Consider the following 16,839-nt stretch of genomic DNA (forward strand, 5'->3'; position numbering starts at 1 on the left):
TTCGTGCCAGGACTTGGGGGTTCAGGCTGGGTTAAAACCAGGCTGTAGCAGCCAGCTTGGGAGCAGGTTGGGATTCAAGGTATTTCCTTCATGCTGACAGGGGAGGCTGGGATGGGGACTGATGACTCTGAAGCCCCTGAGCCTTCAGTGTTCATGGTGGCCCAGACGCTGCAAACCCTGCAATGCAGGGAGCAGGGGCTTTGCCATCCCCGATGCTGCTGCATGCAGAGCAGCAGAGCTTGAATTATCCTGTGTCAGAGCACCGTAAGTAAACAGTTCCTTTTTGGTGCTGACTTCTGTTGCTACCTGCTATTCCGGTTGAATGAAGAAAAAAAAAAAAAAGAAGAGAAAACACAACTACTTCTGTTGCTGCAACACTGGGCTCCAGCCAGGGAACTCCCAGCCCTGGGACTGCACACACGTGCCCGGGCAGCTCTGAGCGGCTGCACAGCTGGAGCCGTTTCCTCCCCTGGAAACACCAAGGTCACAGCAGAACCACATCTGAGTGAGAAATAACCAGTTTTACCATCTCTGGCATGGTTTGGGTGAAAGCCCTTTCAGCATTCCCTCTCGGCGAAGGGGCAAAGCTGCAGCGCGTTTGCTCATGTCTGCTTCTTGCAGCTTTCCTGCTCCCTCCTCAGCAGCGTAAAGCTGAGCTGCTTCAATAGTATCCATGTGCCTAATACCTACTGTGAAAATAGCAAGGTTTGGGGCTTTTTGTATGGTTTCAAACTCACTGTGAGCAGTGAGAGTCCTCAGACAGTTATTAGTCTCCTTACTGCTCATTAAGGACAGGGAAGTGCTGCTGCTGGCTTTGAGCGAGGGACGGGCAATGGCAGTTTGTCCCAGTGGGATGTCATTTGCTCCTCATGGTGCAAGGAAGCACCAGAAGCATCTCAGGGTACGCGCTGAACTGGTGGCCTGGCTAATATCCAGATGCAGGCACGAAGCTGACGTCCCCGTGGGAACCTGGGGTATCAGCCCCTGTGGCCCATAAGCCCTCAGCCGTGTTTCCAGGAAGGCATGGTGGAAGTTCACAGGGGAATAGATATGTGTGCTTGCAGACACCAGTGGTCACCTGCTTCCTTCCACAGCTCAATCATTTATACCCCAGAGGAGGGGGGGTAGTGTTAGCGCAATTCCCAGCAGCTGCTGCGCAAACCTGCAGATTGCACCAAGGATGATTGCAGTTAATGTGAAGTGAGATACGACACAATTTAACATCCTCAGGGAGAGGTATGCAACACGGGCGTGCAGTACTTGGGCAGTTTTAACTTCTGTTGAAGCCCAGGAATGAAGAAAGTGTTGCAGATGCCCTGTGGCAGGGTGCCTGGCAGCAGAGCCTGCTGGGCGGGTTTGCTGGGGGGTGCTGACCTTTGAAATGCAGGAGAAACATTTCCTCTTTGAACTGCTCTGCAGAGATAATGAATTTTGTAATGGATTTCCTGTTCTTTTTATAGAACAGGGGAAGCTGGCAGATCGAGTCTAAGCTTGCTTTAGCCAGAGTTGGACATAAGTATGTTTGCTGCATAACCTGACACAGAAAACTGATGGTTTTCTTCGGTTTGATTCAAAGCGTCACACCGGGATTCAAACAGGCTGCAGTGGTAGCAGAGAGGAATATTGGGGAGCAGTCAAGCGGTGCCTTGCAGGTGCGTGGGAATGATCCAAAGGCAAGAACTGCCCTATGATAAGATCAAAGGTCCCTCTAGCCCAGCTGGTGCTGACTCCAGCAGTGGCAGGACGAGCCCAGCCCTTTCTGCCATCTGCTCCCCACAGTCTTCTCCAGCACCCACCACTGTTACGTTACAGAAGTTAGAGGACAAATCCCTCTCTGGCTTCTGCTGTCTCTTTTTTGATCTGTTGTCCATGAACCTGTTTTGAACCCATGGATACCCCCTGCCTCCGCAGCCTCCCACATCAGCGGGACATAGAAGTTCACCGGTCCCACAGCACAGAGGCAGGGGTGCTCTTTTCGCCAGCCCTGTGGGGTTTTGCTGGGCCACACTAGGGCATGCATGTCATGTCAGCTCCTCATGAAACCCTTGTGAACAACCTCCAGGATACTCTGCATCTCTGTCGCCCTAAATTGCTCCAGCTCAGTCTCTCTCACTTCAAGAGAATGATGCATTTCCCAGTGCTGGGAGCTCTGCATTACACACACAAATGCAAAGTCCACCCATGTTCCCAGCAGCAATCAGGCATTTATACCCTGTGCAACAAAGTGGAGAGCTCCCACTCTGTTGCAGGACTTCCATCTGCATGTTGATCTTCAAGCTGTTAATCCAGCTTTCCCTTCGCTTAACATTTCTCTCCCTTTACCTCACTATACCCCTACAGATCTGTGCAGCAATTGATAAGATCCCCCTGATGAATCCCCTCTCCTCAGCCAGCTTTGCTGATCCCTGGGCTGTTTGTTGCCTTTCCCCTCACTGGGGCAGGCTCCATCCTCTTGCCAGGCACTTTCCTGTGCCACCTACATGCTCCTTACACCTCACCAGAGGTGCCCACAGAGCACAGCCGCAGACCAGAGACCCTCACCCAGGGCACATGGCCAGCACCAAACCTGCAGCACTAGCCACACTCCTCCTCCTCCCGATGTCCTGAGGGAGCGTCCCTGCATGGTGGCCCCAGGATGCCACACCAACCCCCATCCCGAACACTTGCAGCACAGCCTCCCTTCTCCACCAGCAGGCATAAAAAAAACAGACATAAGACCAGAGCAGCGATGTGAAAGTTCCTGGGGAAATGTTTGCTTTAATTAAACCTAATATTCTTGTTATAAATGAGCAGTCTGGAATCCCATTAGATTCTTGGTCTTAGCGACTTCTTACCACATTAACATTTCACTGACTGTCTCCTTTCCCTGGTTGTGAGTCATGGAGAGCAGGACCCCTGCTCGCTCTCTCTGGGCCATTTGGTACTTCTAGTCCTTCCTTCACATCCCTCTGGGCTGAGCAGCCTTTGCCATAGCAGAGCTGTTTGCAGCAGGGTCCGTTTCCAGGTGCCTCCTCCAGACCGTGCAGCTTCAGGACCCCTGTCTGTGACCGGTTCTGCAGGCTGCCGCCAGCTGGGACCTGGTGATGCTCTTCACGTTGCTCGGTGATTTCCCCTGCGTGAGTGCTGATGTTTGCTCTTCTGACTGCAGCTGCCCCCTGAGCAGAAGTTTTGGGTGAGCACCCTCTGCCCACGGCAGCTAAATCAACAGAGACTGCTGCCTGGTGCCAAGTCAGGGTTGCAAGAACAAGCAAAGCATTGCATGGCTTGATGAATGGCTGAGGAACAAACAGAGGTTTACTGGGTCCAGTGCCAGATCATACACCTTGCACACTCCATTCACAAACCTGGCACCGCCTGGCTGGGGACACACGTGTCTGCACCACCCAGGAAACACAACTCAGGGCCAGGCTGGGCTCAGGGCAAAGGGACCTGTGTTTCTCGAATGCTTGTGATCCCGCTGTGCCAGCTGCCAGGCTGGGAGCTGCCTCCTCAAGCTCTCCCAGCACTGGTGGAGGGGATGTCCAGGCAGATGGCACTGGCCAGCCTTTGTCACATACTGGCAGGAGCCTGGCAGCAGATGTGGGATACTGGGTTAAAGAAAGCTGGGGGCTTACATGAGCTTCCTCTCACCAGCAGGTGATGCAGGTTATCATATTGCAAATTCTCTCACCGCAGCTCCTGCTGGCTTCCCCGCCTCCCACGGCATTTGGAGAGCAGTAGGGCTGCCACAGCTTCCCTATGGAGGTGCAGACTACAAAGAGGAGCTTGGTGGGGTCTCCTCTTCTGTATTCCTCTTCTTCTGATCAGCACCGACCACATCCTCATCCTGCAGTGGGTCTTTGAGCAGCAAAGCCTCTGAGCCACTGCTCACTGTGCTGGGGGGTCTCAGCCGCTGCCGAAGGGCTGCTGTGGGATCCAGGCTGGATCAGCACTTCGGAAAAACCAGACTCTCACCAGTACCTGAACCCAGAGCTGGGAGCTGGACATCACAGGCCTATTCATATCAACTCAGATCTTGCTGTCCAGACTGAGACTGGTTCTTCAGACTGAGAACCTGTGTTTCAGATTTGTCTTTTAAAGTAAATCAGGCCTGCTGAAAACATAAAACTAAAGCAAAAGCCATGCAGAAAGGATCAGTGTTTTCCTTGGTGAATTGCCTCAGGGCACACACTTATTAAAGGCAGAAGCAGAGTGGTGGAGATAATGAACCTGTCTCTCTTGCCTGTGGTCCAGCTCTGGTTGCATAAGGAGGCTGATGGCTGGGGTGGGTTGATGGGTGCTGCTGGCAGACAGCGCTAGTGCAAATGAGCAGATGCTGCAAACCAGCTTTGCCCCTGCAGACCTAGAGGAACAGCCCTTCTTAAACACCCTCTGCCAGAGGGAACAAAAAAGTGCTGCTTGTGATGCTGCTCGTGATGCTGCTCCTTGCCTCGATGCTCTGGAACAATAAATAAAGCCTGCAGACACCCTGCACTGAGCAAGGAGTGAGCTCTGGTTTGCAGCCATGTCTCAGCCAGCCGCTGTAACAGGCCAGTGGCAGGGAAGTCCTGGCCATGAGCATCACATCTGGTCCTCCTAAGCGCTGGTGATGTGTGCTGCCCATTCTGGTGGCTCCTCGGATACAAAGTGGTCTGGAACTATGTTGTCCTGCTCCTGCTCTCCACTAACTCCAGACGAGCCATCTCTGGCCTCCGAATTTCTACATCTGAACTGGTTTTCAGTTGGCAGTGCTCACACCAGCCTTCACTCACACTCTGTAGTCGGTTGGCTCCTCTCTGCTGATGTATCTTGTAGAAGCTGCAGGATGGAGCCACTTAGGAGCTTTGCTTTTCCCAATATGTGATGTTGGGTTACTCACTGGACAGGAGAGTGATGCAGAGAGCTCGGACCTACCTCGCTGGGCTCAGCTGCAAAATCCTACTTGCCTTTTATTCTGGGATTGCTTGGATGAAATAAAAAGTTCTTTTTCACATTGAAGACTGGTACAGTATGTTTCACCTGTAGGGAAGAGACTTACTGGAATGAAATCCTCTAGGAGAATAGAAGAATGTGTTCCTTTTTATGGCTAACCAACACAGGTGGGTAGAAGTGAGTGGAGCCTTCCTGGGAAGGTCCTGGGCTGCCCTCAGCGGTTAAAGAAGAAGGACTTGAGGGTCTGCAGAAACTGTGACTTCTGCCTCTGCTTCTGCTTCTTCCGGATGATGGGGATCCAGACAAGGCCACAAACGAGGAGCATCAGTCCCAAGGACAGTAAAGCTGGGCCACACATTTTGTAGATGTGTTTGTTCTTGATTTGGATGCACGACAGGCTGGTGATGACCATCCCGAAGAGGAAGATAGCTGCTCCGACAGACACGACAATGACAGGCTTGTGGTATATGTCCCACTTGCTTCTGGATGCACTGGTCCAGACGGACTCACTCCGGGAGCTGATGCAGAGGGTGCTGGCCGTGTTACTGATCGGCAGCTCCTTGGACTGAGGTGACTTCTCACTCCCGTCTGGGCTCTTGGGGGGAATTTCCATGGTGACGGGATCTGAGACAGAGACCTGACATGGACAAAAGAGAAAGAGCAGAGCAAGGCTAATGATGGAGGATGGATTGGCTGCTTTCTGTTTGGTCATTAATCGGTGCCAAGTCAAATGAAGGTGGAGAAGGCTTTGTGGGTCACTGCAGGGAGAGAAGAGCATCAGCTCACCAGCTTCCAGCTCCCACAGGGATTCAGTGGTGGGATGAGTAGATTTCCATTGGAAACCACTACCCTGAACCTCCCAGGGCTCCCAGCTGCTTGCAGGGGAGTAGCAGGGTACTGCAAGCAGGGTTGGTGATGCTGGCTGATTCCCCAGACCCGCTTTCCCTCCCAGATGCAAATTACACCCCCGTTACACCTTGTAGCAAGGTCATGTCTCCCTCTTGCAGGTGTGGAAACTGAGGCACAGGTGTTCTGTGTCAGGGCCACTCAGTAAGAGAGCAGAAATCCCCCTCCCATGGGCTGAGTGCTTTCTTTGTGTCCCTGGGGCTGGATTTTTCTTATTGCCACGTCCAGCCTAGATATGCCAGCCTTGTAGTAGCCACAATGCAGGAGCTTCTTGTTCCCTTCTTAAATGCATAGATGGGAGATGGGGAAATGCTCATCACAGAGGGGAAGTTTTCCAGCTGTAAGTTGGGGCAGGCTGCTGTGGGAGGGCTCTTGAGCTCGGTAGCAGGAGCATGCTGAAATACTCTGCCTTGTGACAGCTGGGTTGGCAGTGTGGCTTTTTGGTGCATTATTTTTTCACTAACTCGAGGAGGAAATATGCTTTCCCAGAAGCAAAGTGCCTTTAGCATGGAGAAAACATTATGGTAAGTAGGAAGGGCTGAGCATTATGTTAACCGCTATTTCCTCAGGGCTCTGCTGAGGAGACAAGGCAGGAGGCTGGATCAGGGAGTGCTCCTGATGCCCTGCTGCTGGGAAGCCCAGCAGAGATGAACCTGTGCAGGTACCAGGGCTGAGGAGGGCAGGAGAGGCTGGGGATGCTTCACACCCAGGAATCAGTTGGGGTTTTTTTTGCAAAGCTAACTCCTGTTTTATCCCCCAGGTTTTCCTCCAGGGGCTCAGTGGTGTCAGAAGGGCTGGGACTGACCTGTCCTCTGCGGGTGGTTGGGGCTGTCCCCACCCTCAGGGCATGCAGCAGGACTACAGCAACGATGCCAGCCTGGAGCAGCCCAGGGCCCCTCATTGCCCTTCTGCCAGCACCACAAAGCAGAGCCCCTGGTGATTGCTGCCAGCCCCACAGCTGTCCTCGTGGAGCTCCCCCATGCAGGAGTCAAGTTCAAGCCACAGCCGTGCTGGCCTGGGCACAAGATCCCCGTGATGCTCAGATGTATGGGCAGTGCCACCAGGGCTCTGTGCCCGCTCCACTGTCAAGCACAGCTCTTAAGTACCACGCAAGCTTTGAGCCTAAGTTGGCTTAGATCCAGAGCAAGTAATTTAAAACCCTGCTTCAGCCCTCGTTTGGCACACACAGCACTGCGGGCTGCGTGTTTGCTCAGTTCAGCCCTGCCTACAGCCAGACCCACTGGTAGCCCATGGGATGGCTCACCAGGAGGTGCACAGCATGGGTGATACCAGGCTGGATTTGTATCTTGTGTGTGTTGCGAAAAGGTCTGTAGCTGCCGTGGGCAACAACAAGGTGTAGATGAGATAAACGTGAAGCCCAGCAGCCCCAGCTCTTTTTCTGTTGCTGCTGATCAGTGTGGGAGTGTGGTACACACCAAGAAAGTGCTGCTGCATGGAGGCTGCAAGGCTGGCACAGCTCCAGAGGCACCGTCTTAAGGAAACCTGCCTGGGCTACACTGAGCCCAGTGCCCGTCTAGGGATGCTGATGCACCATCTAGGGTGCCAGCCAGCACCTCCCTTGCTCTTTCACCTGTGTCCCCTGCCAAGGTTTGTGGTCTATTCTGCAAAGAAGCAGATGTAATTGTTCAATTTAGTCCCCCCAACACAGACACTGTTGCAGAAATGCAGATCTGGTGGTATTAATGTATTTTGTGATGTTTCAGGTTTGCCAGGCTTAGACCAATATTCAAAATATGAAAACCAAGAGCAGTGGACGTTATCTGCATCCCTCCTGTCCTCAGCTTTCACCCCCTGCTCTTGAACAAGGCAAGACACAGCAGAGGAGGGGACATGTTTCTGCCATCCTTATATATCTCCTACAGCACTTGATCAGGGATGATCAAGCACTTGACAAGGCAGGTAAGTCTGGTCATAGTAGCAAGTTCTGGTTTCTGTTTCTTTTGAGCTGGTGATCCTATCTCTGCAAGCTGGACTGATTGCAGTGCAGCATGCTGACCCCTTGGCTTTGGAGAAGGATGAGCTGCTGTGAGATGTTGTTTTGATGGCTACAGCTGTGTTAGACATGCGGGTGCTCAGGTACAACTTCCCCTGCTGTCAGCTTCAGTGATGGAGCTCACCTCACCGCTCTTAAGCTGTGGCTCCCAGCAGCCACAGGCTCCTGAGGCAAAACCCAAACACTGCCAACAATGTCCGGCGTTCTGAGGAGACGCTGAGGCTGGCTGTGCAAGGGCCAAATTCTTTGCTCTGCTTCCACCTATACAACCTGCCCAGGCGTCAGTCCAGTCCTCCAGAAAAACCCACCAGCTGCAGTTTTGCAGAGATGAGCCCAGATCCTGGGTACCTCCTCGCTTGGCTGGTGCGTGCAGCCCTTGCTCACAGCGTTGCTGGTTGTGATCCCACTCTTCTAGCTCAAATCTTCTGCAAGGCTCTTCCTGAAACTTCATCCTAGGTATTTCATCTTACGGCATGTCTTGGCTTTATCCTTGTAACATCCATTGTGGAGAGGTTTTATGATCAAGCCAGTGTATAATTTTAATTTGGCTTTGTAGTTGGAAATATGCTTTCTTCTCTGGAATAATGCCAAGATCTCATATCTCAGCAGTCTAGTGCAGTCTGCCCTGTCCCATCTTTCAGACACCCCATTCCCTGCTTGCCTGTGTGCTGCCGCCCTGCCTCCACATCGATGGGTACTTGGAGCTCTGCAAAGCACCTTCCTCTTAATTTTGCAGAGCATTAATGTCAGGTTCCTGCAGAAACCATCATCTTCCTTTCATTTACACTAAAGTGCATTTTTCTCCCCCCTTTTATTTTCTGGCAGAACTACTCCTCTCGCCACAATTCCCAGACACTGATCAATTTTCTGGCACTTCCCGGCAGAGCATGCTTTTTCTGGTCACACTTTCCCCCGCTGTTAGCTAGTGAAGGATTTCACTCCCTGCAAGTGTCTGGGAGTTGGTTTGTGAGCAGTGCATGTATCTGCAGCTCTTGGGAGAGCTAATGCAATTTCAGTTCCTGCTCTGCCCATGCTCCATCCCTAATTCATCACAGATGTGCTCATATTTGAAGATGCAATGGTTGTACTGAGCAGCCTGGAAGGATAATGCTATCAGATTTCTTCCAATTTTCTAAATCATTATTGTTGTAAGGAGAGCATCCGCAGATGACTGTTTGCTGGCTTGAAAATGCCTCCAGAGCACATCTCAGATTTCATGTCTGGTGTTGTGCTGCCGCTGCCTCTGAAATCTTGGGCAGCTGTTGGCAGTGGAGCTAATACTGGGGTCTTTCTTTCTCCCCTTCGTAAGGAAGAGCCTCCTGTGATTCTATTCCTCCTCCCTTTGCTCTTTCAGTGCTCTGTGTGGTGATGTTTGCTTTCTGAGCTGGGAAATATGCTGGGCCCTGTTTGTTAGTGCTGCTGGGGACCCCGGTGCCAAAGCGGCACAGCACACACCTGGGTATCTCCTGGACCTTGGGGACATTATGTGGTGGTGCTGAGGAGACAGCTTTTGACACACACACTTCCCCCACCTGTCCCCAACCCAGCCATCTAAGATCTGGATACTGCCCCACTAAAGCCACAAGCTGTTCCGCAGAGAGGGACCCCAGACCCTCCCCACTGCCCCACGGTTATCTGGGGTTTCCGGTGGCATCCAGATGGCTTGGGATGGTCCCCTGGCAAATGGCAGCATCAGGTGCTCTGCAAAGTCTTGGGGTAGAGACCCAAGGGGTTTGCTTGGCCTTCAGCCAGAAGGTGTGTCCTGCCTGCCACCCCAATGGGTGGGCAGCAATGTCTTCCATGGGGGTCCCAGCTGGGAGGAAACCATAACGTTGGTGAATGGAGGAAAAACGGATAAGTGCTTTTTGGGGCATGGCTTTTCCTGCTGCTCTGGGGTGTCTCAGTCTGACTCTAATTGGTCCTGACGTTCAACCCCAGTACAGAACCGCCTGAGATGACAGTCGTGGGTCCCTGTTTGCCAGGAGAAGGGGTTAGCTGCTCTAGAGGACTCATGTGTGACCGTGGGATGGGTGGGAGAGGAGACTGCTGCACTAACAGACATACACATGCATGCACTTTGCAGAAACTTTTTGTTAGATGTTTAAACCTGGCCAAACATAGTTGAGAACGGCTATCAATCAGGTTCAAAGTGGATAGGGGTGAGATGTATACCCAGTGAGGCAGTGTGCCTGAGGTCCTCAAACCAAACCAGCTGGGAACTGGGGGGCTGTTTCCCGGTGGAGATGGGGGACCTGCCCTGCCCACACCTGTCCCACAAAGAGCATCCCCACAGCTGCACGGGTGGATTGCACAGGGGACTTGCACACAGGGAGGTGCTGGCGGGGGACAAGACCCTGTTCCTTGTGTGGGTGTCGGGGCAGGGAATCCCCTGGGGAGGGACCGAGCGCTGGGAGATCACTCACCATGCAGTGCCTCTGTCGTCCCGGCTGTCACGTCACTGGTGTGTAGTGGTTTGCTGTGGGAGGTGAGCCGGCTGGTTGCACTGAACATGCCCTGAGCACACTGTGGAGGGACCCGGCCACCAGCTCCTGCAGGCACAAGAGGAGCGGCTCACAGTATCCAGCTTTCTGTTGCTGTGTGTCAGCACCAAGAGGGCTGGATCCTGCTGGGCTGAGCAGACTCAGCTCTGGGAGAAGACGGGGAGGGTGGTGTTCATGCCAGGCATGAGTGCTAAAGCCCCATCCTTTCTCTTGCCATCCCCACAGCCCTGCTCACCTCGGAGCAAGGAGGGGGCTGGCAGTGGCTACGTGGGCAGCCATCCCTGCAGGCTGACTAGCTCAGCTCCGAGACCAGGGGTGGAGAAATAAGGCGAAGTGTTAGAGAATTTCATGTAATTGAGATGGAGCCAGTGTCCATTTGCTGGTGTAGTGGAAGTGGGTTGGGCCCAGCCACCTGCATCCTTTGGGAGCAGCTTTCCAGCATCATCCAGAGTTTAGATGGTCCCAGCAACCCGCTCAGGGTCTTGCTGAGCAGACCACCTGCAAGTCCCTTTTTGGGGCTCAGCAAGAGGATGACCCCCAGTCTTGCCCTGCTGTATCCCCTCTTCCTTTCCATCACCCCCAGAACCAAACCCATGGAAATCCATCCTACTTACGTGGCGAGTGGTGAGGGACGTTTGCCCACCCCACCAGCAGTGGGACAGGCTGCAGCAGAAGGTCCCGTACTCCTAAGCCAGCCTCACCCCAAGCCCCACATCGCTCTGGATGTTGCCTATTGGGCTCTGTTGAGCCTAATAAACAATGGAGCGCATCCCAGCTCTGATGATCTCACCAGCCTATCATTATATTGTTTAACTCTTTGTTTCCCTGCCTTGGGCCCCTGCAAACCTGACTTCAGGCAGCTTGCCTGGGAGGGCTTTATAAAAGGCCACAGTCTGGGAGGCAGCTCAGTGGCGTGGCAGGAGAGGCAGGGTGAGCTGGTGCTTGGGGCAGGGATCCAGGACTGGGAGCTGTTGCTGGTCCAGACTTGGAACACCAGCAAGTTCCTGAAACATCTCTGGACTGTAGTTTCTGCATTGTCAAAGCAGGGGATCATAGTCAGTGTCTGCAAAGCACTTTGAGGCTCCTTGGTGAGATGTTAGAGGGATGCAGGATACTAGCAATTAGCTATTAATTAACATCCTGAGTCCATTATAAGGAGGGGGATGGAAGAGGGAGGTGGTTCTGGCATATTGCCTCCTTTCACAAACTCTCAGCCAAACTTTAATACCTTCTTACACCAGTGTGAACCCACGTTGCTGCAGGGAAGGGATCCAGCCTGACACAGACATTACCAGAGTCCAGGGCCAGGTGCCAGCATCAGTGGGGCTACCTCCGTCCCAGTGGGCTGTTTGCTGGTTTGGTGCAGTAACTAATGGTATCTAAGCTGCACCACAGACCTGGCCAGGGAGCGAGACGAGGTGGGATGGACAAGCAGCTGTGGAGCTCTCAGCTCAGGCAGGAAGCCCGGGGGCTGTTTGTCAAGGTAAGGTCCTTCAGCTCAGCTCTGTAGACCCCTGGTCAACAGTAGGTAGACATAGGACAGGTTATGGAGCTTTTCAGTAAGGGGCAGCTGGGGCAGCATGCTCACGGCTGGGGCAGAGAGGGGCAGAAGTGGGATGAGCTCAGCATCCTAGTTTGTGGTCTGTCCTCACATCTTGATGGGAGGTGGTGGGCGAGTTAGCTGAGCACAACGGCCAAGCCCTGGGGTAACAGGGTGAGCTCCATTGACCTGGGAACCAGCAGCCAAAGGAGCCAGGTGTTTTGGGGGTGTTCAGGGAGTATTTATTTGAACAAACGAAAAGATTCTCTAGAAATGGGAGAGTTGAGTGGATTTGGGTTCCCTAGTGCAGGTCCAAGGGGGTAAGTCATTTGGCCTAAAGGAGCAGTTTGGGTTGAAAAAAAAAAAAAGAAAAAAAGAGGTGGGAAAGCTTCTTTTCAGCACCTGCAGCAGGATGCATTTCACACCCTGGTTCTGCACCATTTCCAGGCTGAACCGAGCTGCTTCTGCCCTGTTGGGGAGCATCCAGCCTACTACCCCATGCTGTGGGCTGTATTCATTTCAGCCACCCCCAAACTTCCCCCATGCTCCTGGCACCTCCTTCCTGCCCCAAGGACTGAGCCGTGGTGGCAGTGAGCAGGCAGGGGTCAGGTCATAGGCAGGAGTGCCTTTTGAACATGATGCCTCATTTATGCCAAGGTAACCTGAACAAGGCACGAGGGGCCAAACATTTACCTGGGATCGCTCCTGCCCCCCCCCCCCCCCCCCCCCCCCCCCCCGCCCGCCTCCAGGGCTGGGGTGCATCCCTCCAGGGCTGGGGTATGATCCATGGGCTGGAGTCTGCCCCATGGCATCATCTGTGGGCTGAGTGAACAGGGAATCCCTCCTGGGCTGTCCCTCATGCAGATGATGCTGGGGGTGCATTTCCCACCCCAGCCGGGTCTCCCCGCCCCCCCCCCCCGCCCCCAGCCTGCAGCCTCCCTGCCTCTCCGCGGTTGCCGTGGATGCTTGCTGCCACCTCGCGGGGCCGTGGGTTGCCAGCAGCCTTAGGGACTCCGTGGGACAAGGGACAGGCTGTCCCTGAGCCCCCCAGCGACAGAGCATTCCCCAGCAGCGCTCCCTGCTCGCGGACACATGCACACGGCATGGGGCTCGCAGAGATGCGTCCCTGCAGCTGGAGCCGGGGGACACGTCACATCACTGTCCCCACGGCGGCAGAGGGGGCTCCAAGCACCTTAGCAGCGCAGGTGATGGAAAAGCCACAGTGATTTGGCTTGCAAAGATGTCTGGGCACAGTGCTGGGGGAGGTGGCTCTGCACGTACAACCCTGCGGGGCTGTCAGCTGCAGTGCATCCCTCCGGGGACCCATGTGCCCTGTGCTGCCCACCGTGGCTTGGCCACCAGCGCCCTGGCAGGCACAAAAGGTGAAGGATTTAATTCACCTGCCAGACCCTTTGGACAGTGAGATATGATTGCCACCCTATGCAGTGGCAGCAAATGAAAGCCTGGTGAAGGTCTTCTCCAAGCGGCATCATTGCACTACAGCAAGAGGTGGGGAAAAACATGTTGCTTTTGGCTTTAGCTGTCGTAGTGTCACAGAGCTCCTGTGGGCTTTTAGTCAGGATCCCGGCCCTGGACAGACATCCCTGGGACGTCGCAAGGATACAGGACAACCAGCTGCAGGCATTCAAAGAAGGCACTGAAAGCAAATTGTGAATAAAGCTGATCCCCTCGTCTTCTACAGGGCCAGTGTGTGGTGTGGGTGGCAGTCCAAACCTTCTGCCCCAGGCTCAGGGGTGTGTGTGGGCATGAGGGGTCTGTTCACAGACACCCTTGACTCAAAGCAGCGGTTACCTACTTTGAGCAGTGCTGGTGGGCTCCACGGGCCCCAACAAGCCCATCCTGGGGTTTGTAAAACTGACAGAGGCAGACCGTAGGGACTGGCTGCCAGGGCAGGGCACGTTCCTGTTCACATCCCAGCTCTGCCCCAAACAACATGAGAAAGTCTCTTAATCTGGGTCAAACAAAGAAACCCAAGCCTTTTCCTTCCTGTTGCTCCATAGAACAGAACAGGGACCTTCTTGGGAGATGCCTGGGCAAGGAGGAAAGGAAAGCTGCTCTGCTCCTGGCTCTCTGCTGTGCATCCTATCTGAGGCAGGACATGGGGTACCCTCACCACTCTCCCCGTAGCTCTGTCCTCAATGAGAGCATATTTATGCTGCTAAAAAAGCATCTGTCCTGGCACAACCGTTTCTGGTGAGAGAGACCACCACTTTCTTATGGCTGTGGAGCTGTTACAGGGTATGGCCAGGACGAAGCCCCATGCTGGATGAGCTGTGCTCAGTAAAACAGCGCTGCTGGGGATGAGCAGGGAGCAGGTCTGTGTAGCATTTCTGGGTTTTGCAGCAGTAGATGGTGCTGTTGCCCTGTCAGGATGGTGCTGACATGTCCGGCTGCAGGGGCAGGTGGAATCCAAATCAGCATCTCAGGAGTTCTGGGTCCATCCAGGCTTCTGGCAGCGGAACCTGCACCCCAAAAAGCCTTTTCCAGACCCTCTTTCCCTCTCCCCAGTACTGTCACTCAAAACCTGCCATGCAGCCAGCAGGAATAGCTTTTACGGGGCTTAGCTGTATGCAGGGCTCTGCTGTGCTGGACCAGCATCCTCATCCCAAGCATCCCAGGACACAACATCCCTCTCCCAGTTGTCTCATGACAAATGGACTTTGCACGGTCCAGAGAGTCACCAGGGAGCCCTGAGCAAGCCTGGTGGCAGCCAGTGGCCCGGTTGCACATCACCTTCCTCCCTTGGGATGCAGTTGAAGCTTTAACCTCCAGCTGCGGCATGTGCAGCAGCTCTAAGGCCTGTGCTGAGCACGGCTGGGGCGCCGATTCCTGGCTGGAGCAGCTGGGCATTGGCACCTGTAGCACACCCAGGGTAAAAAGCTCTGCAGCTTCAGCACCTCTGAGCGGGAGTCCTGGTGCTGCAGGGCATGTGAGGCTGGGAGGGAGCAGCCAGCCCCTGGGCAGGTCTCACTTCATGGCACAGCTTGGCCCAGAAGTGCATGGAGGGGTTTGACCGTTGGTTTGTTTTTTTTTTTTTTTTTTCTTGGCTGTAGAGACAGTATTGCAGAACTCACATTATCCTGTTGGAAAATCCCGGACCTGGAAAGGGAAATAAAGCAAAGCAATGCTTTAATTCACACCACAGTGAGAAACCTAAAAGGACAATTAAAAAATTGATTTCAAGATAATTAAGGACCATTCTTCCATGAGCCTATTATATGGAAACGGGACTAGTGGTCAAATGCAGTCTGTCAAGGATGTTCAGCTCTTATCATAGTAGAAGCCATGTGAGAGGGAGCCCAGATGGGTCAATAGTCTGTCTGGTGTTTTTGTTTCTCCAATGGTGAACTTTTCCTGCAGCAAGAATTGGCAAAATCTAGGAGAAACCCCTGGTGTGGGTGGCTTAATGGCCCAGGTCAGTGCTGTGCCCATAGCTTTGAAGCTGCCTCTGTCCTGGACAAACAGGACGAACAGTCTGTGCGAACAGGGCTGTTCCCAAACAGCAGCTCATCTGCAGGCTGCCCACGTCTGCTCCGCTGGCCCCATGACTGCTGAGGCCAAATCCAGCACTGTCAAACTGCAGCTGGCATTATCCTGCATGCCCTGGTTTCATGTGATCGCAGTGGTGCTGCGCTGATTTGGCCCCAAGCAAGCAAGCAGAGACACCGGACCCTGTCTGTGCCCCCTGCCAAGGCTGGGAGAGCCAGCACTCCTGTCCTCTGGGCAGCGTTTCAGATCCTCACCAACAGCATGAGCAGAGGACAGTTTGGAGAAGTTCATCAACAGCTTAATCTGCCAGTTTTAATCTGTGCTTTAACAAATAGTTGGTGCTGGGGGCTCCCTAAATGTTATTTTCCATTAAGGAGTTGAAAAGAAAATATGAACAATTGGTCTTTTCTACTATCATTCCTCCTGTGTTGTGGTTTTATGTGTGCTGTGCTCTGAAAACCTGTACAATGAGGGAAGACGCAACTCAAAACAGCTGGGAAGCATGCTGGCCTGCAGCAACCCTGGAGCCCCCAACCACTGAAAAGAGATGGCCAAGGGGGTCTGCTCAGCCTCCCAGAAAACAGCAAAGTGAGCCTGAGCCCATTTTTCAGCTCCTTTCCCTGCTCCCAAAATCCTGCTGTGGCTTCAGCCCAGATCCCTAGCCTTTGCATCAATAAAGACCAGTTTACCTGAAAATCCAGGGTGGGAAACATTGGGTTTGAAGGGATCTGGGTGCAAATAGTGGCCATGAAGCACCTTTCGGGAGGATTTGCTGGAGTTACTGTCCTCCGCAGCAGCGTGGTGGGGATGTATGCAGATGCTCGGGCTTTCACTTCTGAACCAGCTGCAGGACCTTGATCCGAGTGCAGAGGGAGCATTTGTACTTCAAATATTTTTGATTTTGCTCATGGAGGCAGGGAAAATATCTGCATCCCTCAAACCGTGCTGGCTGCTGGGTTTCCGCCTGAGCTCTCAGCCCAGCACAGGCTCTCCTCGCCTGGCTCTGGCTGCACTGTGCTGGAGCTCAGCAGCAAGCAGAGCAGGCAGCGTCTGGCTGCAGAGGTGGGGCAGGAGCAAGAAGGTGAGGGCTTTCAGCCCCCACATCCCAGGATAAAGGAGCGGGCAGCAAAACTTGGATGAGTTTTGGGCTCCTTTGTGAAGTGTTTGCAGAGCAACGAGGGGACCTGAAGCATCCTGCAGCGCTGCCCACAGGAGCTTGCTGCCCACAGCAGAGTCAGCTCTAGCTGACCACACTGGAGCTGGGCAGAAGGATGGGGAGACCTGTGTCAGACCAGGCTGTGTATAGCATGGGGGAATCCAGCCAGAAAACCTGGCAGGGGAAAAGCCTGGCAGGAGCAGCCTGGCATTGCTGCAGAAAGGTCTTGGAGGACCGTGGGATGCCCCTACCACTGGCATCAGGTTGTGCCTGTCCTCATGGCACCAAATGCAGTAGAAGG

General features: G+C 53.7%; 1 protein-coding gene across 2 annotated transcripts; it reads right to left on the reverse strand.

The window, feature by feature from the left end:
- Positions 1 to 2,738: 2,738 nt before the first annotated feature.
- PIRT (phosphoinositide interacting regulator of transient receptor potential channels) lies at positions 2,739 to 11,360 on the reverse strand. Of its 2 annotated transcripts, none has more exons than XM_027784865.2 (3): positions 10,947 to 11,360; positions 10,255 to 10,380; positions 2,739 to 5,548 (listed from the first exon to the last, which is right to left on the reverse strand). In XM_027784865.2, the coding sequence occupies exons 2-3, from the start codon at positions 10,255 to 10,257 to the stop codon at positions 5,126 to 5,128; spliced, it is 426 nt and encodes a 141-aa protein (XP_027640666.2). In that variant the 5' UTR covers positions 10,258 to 10,380; positions 10,947 to 11,360; the 3' UTR covers positions 2,739 to 5,125. The 2 variants fall into 2 exon arrangements, with proteins under 2 accessions (XP_027640666.2, XP_027640667.2); XM_027784866.2 differs by having other exon boundaries at positions 10,255 to 10,478.
- Positions 11,361 to 16,839: the final 5,479 nt, after the last annotated feature.

Source organism: Falco peregrinus, chromosome 2, assembly GCF_023634155.1.
Source record: "Falco peregrinus isolate bFalPer1 chromosome 2, bFalPer1.pri, whole genome shotgun sequence".
Classification (NCBI taxonomy): Eukaryota; Metazoa; Chordata; class Aves; order Falconiformes; family Falconidae; genus Falco; species Falco peregrinus.